The following is an 8,112-nucleotide window of genomic DNA, read 5'->3' on the forward strand; positions in this document are numbered from 1 at the left end:
CCTCGCTGAGGCGGGTGCGCTGTGGATCACCCAGTCTCGCTGGGGGGAGACATCAGACACCAGAAACTTTCTGGTTTTTCACCAAACTCTTCCGAAAACCCGACAATCACCCCAGACCTCCCAGATGCAACCCAGACATGTAAACATACTTAAAAATACGCTACGGACTCACTCGTGGCCTTGAAATTTCCAACGGAGGTCTATTTGACTGGGTCAACACCCAATGGCCAAAAACCATCTTTCCAACCAATAACCGAAAACGCTCCCGAGTGCCTCGGGAACCAAACTGATCATCCCACTAAGTCATAATCGACCCTCCGGACCTCACGGAATCGACAAATTTAAGAAAAAGATTCGTCCACCCAATAGTCAACTATCGATCAACCGTTTTTCACATTAAGTTTCTATTCCTCATAAGTCACTAGAAACTTGTCCAATTACCTCCGAAACTATGCCATCCATCCCTGCAGGTCAAAATTGTACTAAAAAGGCTGAGGGGAAGGGTCAACGGGGGTAAATGGGTCAAACACATTATAATGACCAAACGGTTCGTTACATCAGATACCAATTAAATAATCATTCATTCTCGAACGATGAAAGAAAGGAACAATGAAAAGTACTTGAGTCGGTAAACAACTGGGGATATCTGGTACGCATATCAGACTGGGTCTCCCATGTGGCCTCCTCAATAGGATAGTGCTTCCATTGCACCTTAAATGAAACTATCTTTTTTGACCTTAACTTTCTCACCTGCCTATCCAATATCGCTATTGGCTCTTCCTCATACGACAGATTTTCATCAAGAAACAGGGAGCCCTAACGAATGATATAAGAACTGTCTGAATGGTACCTCTTCAGCATCGAAACATGAAATTTCGAATGAAAACCTGACAAACCTGGTGTCAAGGCTAACTCATAAGCCACCGCACCAACACGACGGAGAATCTCAAATGGATCAATATACCTCGGGCTCAACTTGCCCCACTTACCAAATAGCATGACACCCTTCATGGGTGAAATCTTCAGAAGAACCTGCTCACCCTCCATAAACTCCAAATCTCGAACCTTGTGGTCCGCATACACCTTTTGCCGACTATGAGCTGCTAGAAGCATTTCCTGAATTAGCTTTACCTTGTCCAAAGACTCTCTCAGCAAATCTGTACCCCAAGGTCTCACTTCAAAAGCATCAAAACACCCAATAGGAGAACGATACCTCCTACCATATAAAGCCTCGAATGGTGCCATATCAATACTCGAATGGTAGTTATTGTTGTACGCGAACCCTGCTAAGGGTAAGAATTGCTCCCAATGGCACCAAATCAATAATACAAGCTCTTAAAATATCTTCAAGCACCTGAATAGTCCTCTCGGACTGACCATCAGTCTATGGGTGAAACGCGGTGCTAAGATCTAACATAGTACCCAACTCACTGTGCAAGGTCCTCCAGAATTGTAAGGTAAATTGAGTACCTCGGTCTAGAATAATAGAAATAGGAACACCGTGCAATCGCATTATACCTCGGATGTAAATCCTGGCTAACTACTCTGCATTATAAGTAATCTGAACTGGGATGAAATGATCAGACTTAGTCAACCTATCCACAATGACCCAAACCGAATCATACGTGCCCAAGGTCTTTGGAAGACCCATAACGAAGTCCATGGCTATCCTATCCCACTTTTATTCGGGAATGGGCATCCTCTGAAGCACACCACCAGGTTTTTGGTGCTTATACTCAAATTGCTGGAAATTTAAACACCGAGCAACAAAATCTATAATATCTCTCTTCAACCTGCCCCACCAGTAGTGCTGTCTCAAAGCACGATACATCTTTATCATACCCGGATAAATAGAATACTTAGAACTATTAGCCTCTTCTAATATCAAACGAATCAGACCACCCATACGAGGAACCCAGACACGTCCCTTGATTTTCAAGGCCCCCTCATCATCAAGCACGTTCTCCTTGGCCTCACCACTCAACACCTTATCACGAATCTTACATAACGGGGCATCATCGAACTGATGAGCTCTGATCTGTTCCAAGATAGATGACCTTGCCTCAACATATGCGAAAACCCTTACCGGATCCAAAATATCAAGGCATACAAAAATTTTAGCAAGAGTCTAAACCTCCAAGGCTAAATGACGTTCTGAAACACCCAACCGAGCTAAACCGCCCATACTCACTGCCTTTCGACTCAATGCATCAGCTACCACATTAGCTTTGCCTGGAGGGTTACAGAATGGTGATATCATAATCCTTAAGTAGCTTCATCTATCTACGCTATCTAGAGTTTAGATCTCTCTGGTTGAACACATACTGTCGACTGTTGTGATAGGTGAATACCTCACAATGGACCCCATACAGATAATGCCTCCAAATCTTCCAAGCGAAACTACCACTGCCAACTCCAAATCAAGAGTAGGGTAGTTCTTCTCAAGAATATTCAGCTGCCTAGAAGCTAAGAAATAACCTTGCCCTCTTGCATCAACACGGTGCCCAAACCAACACAAGACGCATCACAATAAACTGAGAAATCCTTACCCTCTACGGGTAATGCCAAAATTCGAGTTGTAGTCAACAAGGTCTTGAGCTTTTAGAAGCTCTCTTCATAAGCATCGAAGCACTAGAAAGGTACGTCCTTTTGAGCCAATCGAGTCAGGTGAGAAGAAATCAAAGTAAACCCTTTCATAAACCGACGTTAGTAACTAGCCAAACCCACGAAGCTATAAATCTCAGTTACTGAAGTGGGCCTCGCCCAATCCTTAATAGCCTCAATCTTCTTGGGATCAACCATAATACCTTCTTTTGACACCACATGGCCCAACAATGCCACTAAATCAAGACAAAACTCACACTTAGAAAACTTGGCATAGAACTCCTTTTATTTCAATAGCCCAAGAACAATCCTCAAATGATACTCATGCTCTTTCTTGCTGTTCGAGTACACCAAAATATCATCGATGAAAATAATGATGAAGGAATTCAGGTATGGCTTGAAAATTTCCATTCATTAAATCTATGAAAGCCGTCAGGGCATTCGTAAGCCCAAAAGACATAACAAGGAACTCCTAATGACCATACGAGTCCTAAAGACTGTCTTCGGAATATCCTCATCCCGAATCTTCAGCTAGTGATAGCCTGACCTTAAATCAATCTTGGAGAACACAGAGACACCCCAAAGATGGTTGAACAAGTAATCAATGAAGGGAATAGGATACATACTTTGAATGGTGACTTTGTTCAACTAGCGGTAATCAATACACATCCGCATCATCCCATATTTCTTCTTCACAAATAGCACGGGAGTGCCCCAAGGGGAGACGCTCAGTCTGATAAAACCCTTAATCAAAAGATTCTGCAATTTCTCCTTTAACTATTTCAACGTGGCCGGTGCCATCCTATATGGCAGAATAGAAATAGGGCGAGTGTCTTGCTATAGATCGATGCGGAAGTTAATGTCACGATTGGGTGGCAAACCCGGCAAATCCGAAAGGAATACCTCCGCGAACTCGCTCACAACAGGCACAGACTCAAGCGATGGTGAATCAACACTGGTATCACAAATATGGGCCAATTAGGCCAAGCACCCCTTATCAACAAACTTCTTCGCGCAGAGATAGGAAGTCTTCTTCGGGACGGGACTAGGAGTACTCCACCCCTCACACCCCCTCCCCCCACCCACTCAAGTCTAGGAATACCCGACATGGCTAATATGACTATCTTAGAGTGACAGTCTAAGATCCATGATAAGGGGACAACCAACTCATGTCCAAAATGATGTCGAAATCTACCATATCAAAAATCACCAAATCTACCCACATGTCATAACCTATAAAAGTAACTAAACAAGATCGATAGACTCGATCAAGCACTACCGAATCTCCAACCGAAGTAGACACGTGAATAGGTACATCAAGCCGGTTAGAAGCCAAATCCTAACCCATAGAATGATAAGCAGACACATAAGAGAAACTAGACCCTGGATCAAATAAGACTAACGTTACCCGATGACAAACAAAAATGGTACTTGTGATCACACCATCTGACACCTCGGCCTTTGGCCTACTTGGAAAAGCATAACAATAGGCACCACCACAGTCGCTCTGACAAACTAATCTTCTCCCCTGGAAGCCTGAGAACTACCTCTACCAGACTGATATCCACCCCTAGAGAAATGTGAACTACCGCGGCCTATAAGAGCGCAGCCTCTACCTGAAGAACCACCCCAGCTACTAGAAGATGCCGGAGTCATAGGGGTCTGAAATCTAGAACCTTGCTGGGCCCCACCCTGTCTCGATTGAGTGCACTCTCTAGCAATGTGCCCGGTATCACCACAAATATATCAAGCTCTAGATGGCGGAGGATGAAACACTAAAGCTGAGGAATCGGAGTAACCACCTAGGTAGGTTGGTTGAGAATAAGAACCTCCAAAAACCTTCCCTGAACCATAACCACTCTACCTCAAGGGGCCACTTGAAGAAGTCTGAAGCATTGACTGAATAGGGCAGCTGGGATGTGGCTGATAGGTCCTGCCTGACTAACCTCCCCCTCTAGAAGTCGATCCACTGTAAACACCATACTGATGGGGCTTCTTCTCACCACCCCTACCAAGGGCTTTGGCCCTAGCTGACTCAACACTCACAACATGGTCTGCTACGGACTGAAAGGAAGCATCTATGGTGAGAAGCTGAAGACACGCCACCTGTAACAGGAGTACTAGTCCACCAACAAACCTCATAACCCTCTCTGACTCTATAGGAATACACTGCGTAGCATAACGTGCCAAAGACAGAAATCGAACCTCATACTCAGCTACAAACATACCCTTCTAATGTAGGTGGATGAACTCATCTCTCCTCTGATCTCTTAAAGTACGAGAGACATTGTTACACCTCTCATTTTTATATGTTGAGTTTCGCCGAATGCAAATTGTCCTAGCCTTGGGAAGTAGGATAAATTTTTTGAGGTCATGGGGATAGATATGTCCATATTGGGTATATGGTGGAGAAACACCATGTTTAGTAAGCCTCGGGAAGGTTTAAGACTCGTCGGATCATCGGAGTTAAGTTTCGGTAGAAGTTGGGTAAAATGTCACATTATGGCGCACTTTGCGGCACAACATACGTGCAGCAAACACGCTTTGCGGCCACACAGTTGTGCAGCAAAGTGTGCCAGTGAAATTTTGTGGTTCTGCATGGTTTGCGACACAACATGCGTTTAGCAAAGCATGCTTTGCGTCTAGCAAAGCTTGCCGCATGTTGTGTCGGTCCAGAATTTTCTGGACCACTATATATATATATATCAAACTCGACCCAAAACTCTTTTTTTCACCATTTTTGGTCAAAAACCTCCAGAATATTCTCTCCACTCTTCATCCACAAGAAAATCAAAGGAATGCAAAGATCAACCACTTCAAATCCATGAAAACAAGTGTGTGAAACTTAGTAAAAGTTCATCTATCTCAAGAAAACCCAACGGAAGTGAAGTAGGGTTTTGGTGCTAGAAGAGTATTTCCATTCAAGGATTGTTCATCCATCATATAAGGTAAGTTTCATGACCATACCGTTTTGTTTAAGGTATTGGCAGGCTAAGACACTTGAATTGTAGAAAGACATAGAAAATGGGTCATAAATGAGTGAATAGTGTCATTGTTGAATAGTGGTTGGGATGAATGATGAATGTTGGTATGTTGTGATCGTGAATACTTTATAAATGACATTTAGACCATGGAATAAGTATTATATATGAGTTGGGGGAAATGAAGATGAATGATGATTATTGTTTGTGATATGATGAATGTTGTTATGAACGTTTGGGAGTTGATAGAGAATATGGGAAAAGTTTTATAAACAAAGGAAATGCTGCCCAATTTTCCCTAGAAATAGTAACACGTTCTTATAGCCGATTAACTAATGTTAATGCGACTTCTCTTGAAGGTAGAAACGTGGGCGTTAAAGGAGAGCAAGCAAGCGACATATTATTAAACGACAAAGGAATGTAAGGCTAGTCCTTTCTTTCTAAGGCATGAATCATATGGTATGAATCCTCCTATCTCTCTATGATAATCCTACATATTGGGAACTATGAATCTACGAGTATAATGAACTTCATATGAGATAAAGAAAAGAGATACGTTACGAATACGACGATACCGATGATGAATCTAAGTCTAGAAGTCATAAAGCTCATGATATGATATTCCTACGAAGCTAATGATCCTTATATGATTCCTATGATAGTATTTTCCTTACCTTTCCATGACCTTCCTTCCTTCCGGAAAACTAAGAGTCTATGATCAGGAATAGCCACGTGAGATAAAGATAAGAGGCATGCTATGAACTCGATAATGAAGATGATAAACTTAAGTTTAAAGATCCTAGAGTTCATGGTATAATGTTTCTACAAAGCTAACGACATTAACTATGATCTATTGGTGTTGCTTGTTGTATACGCTCACCTTATATACTAATTCCTTCAAGGTGAGGCAGACTACCTATGAATGCTCCATAATTTAATCGGGGGTTCTCGACCTTATGTCACCCCGACATTGTTATAGATTGTTCATAAGCCTTAATGCACGTCCTATGACCAATGTTCCGAAAAATTACGAGTCTATGTTCATAAAGGATTTCACATGAGAAAAAGGTGAGAGATATGCTATAGAAACGATAATGGTAATGATGAGCTTAAGCCTAAAAGATTATAAAGACTATGATACAATACTTATACGAAATTCGTGCTACGAGTATGATGTGATTTTCATAGATTGTCTTTAAATTTAAATGTGTGCATTAATGAAAGGTTACGATAAGCTTATAAGATGTATGTGATGGCAATGATAATGATGAGATATACCGAGCCTTGTTATGATGTATGCGATATTGTCGAGCCACTACGTGGCCGAATACGGAAGATATGTATGTGATACTGTCGAGCCACTACGTGGCCGAATACGGATATTGTCAAGCCCTACGTGGCCGAATACAGATAATGTATTATGTGTATGAGAAGCTACGGTACTACTATGATGATGTATACGCTATGATGATTCATGCACGACGATTATGTATATGTGATATATGTATGAAATATATTCATAGTTAAGGGTCGCGCAGAATTTTCCTTCACCTTATGACTTACGATTTCTCTATCATGTTTATTTCATTCATGCCTTACATACTCAGTACAATATTAGTACTGACGTCCGTTTTCTTTGGACGTTATGTTCATGCCCACAGGTAGACAGGGAGACGGCGCAGACCTTTAGGAGCTGTCAGCATATTTGCTGAAGCACTCCATTATTCCGGAGGTGCTAATCGGGTTTATACTTTTGTGTATATATATATGTATAAGTATTTTGGACACGACATGGTCTTGTCCCGTCCATAGGTCTAGTACTCTATGTCACACCCTAATTTCCCTAGGGTGTGATGGGCACCCGACCCTTACTTAGGGCCGAGCGAACCCTCAGACCTTTAGTGCACACATAAACTTCTTAGACTTTTACATCAAATAGAAATGAAATACATAGTATAGTTTTCAGAAATATTCTTTTTCTTTGTTCTCAATTCAAACAAAATCTGTAACCACATGGGATTTATCACATACTACAGAATAACACATTGGCTAATGGAGCCGATTACAACACTGACATTCTATACCCACGACTCTGTCTGTAAAGTCTCTAACTTCGGACAAACATCATAGCACATATATTCTGACTCGGCAACACTCCAGGAGCAAATGGAGTTGTCAATCCAGCTGAAGCATCCTCTAGCAATGTCCTTTACTCATCTGGGTGTACCTGCGTGGCATGAAACGCAGCCCCCGAAGAAAGGGGGTCAGTACGGTATATGTACTGAGTATGTAAAGCATGGAATACAGAAAACAGAACCATAATCAAAACAAACAGTACAAAAGTAAGTACATTTTCAGAATACCAAAAGACCTATCTTTTTCAGAATGCAAATCGTGTATACCGATGTCATGTGTCAGAAGAAGTACAGTAAACAAGTAGATCATCCAGAGTGCCAAAATGCGTATTTTCCAACACAGACCGTGCGTGCCAACATCGTATGTTATCATATACATACACACATAACTG

At 41.9% G+C, this 8,112-nt stretch overlaps 1 protein-coding gene across 1 annotated transcript; it reads right to left on the reverse strand.

The window, feature by feature from the left end:
* Nucleotides 1-1,681: 1,681 nt before the first annotated feature.
* LOC132613513 (uncharacterized) lies at nucleotides 1,682-4,260 on the reverse strand. Its single transcript, XM_060327558.1, has 3 exons — nucleotides 4,121-4,260; nucleotides 3,508-3,559; nucleotides 1,682-2,038 (listed from the first exon to the last, which is right to left on the reverse strand). Exons 1-3 carry the CDS (start codon nucleotides 4,258-4,260, stop codon nucleotides 1,682-1,684), a joined length of 549 nt encoding a protein of 182 aa, XP_060183541.1.
* Nucleotides 4,261-8,112: the final 3,852 nt, after the last annotated feature.

The sequence above is a fragment of the Lycium barbarum genome, chromosome 1 (assembly GCF_019175385.1).
Source record: "Lycium barbarum isolate Lr01 chromosome 1, ASM1917538v2, whole genome shotgun sequence".
Lineage (NCBI taxonomy): Eukaryota > Viridiplantae > Streptophyta > Magnoliopsida > Solanales > Solanaceae > Lycium > Lycium barbarum.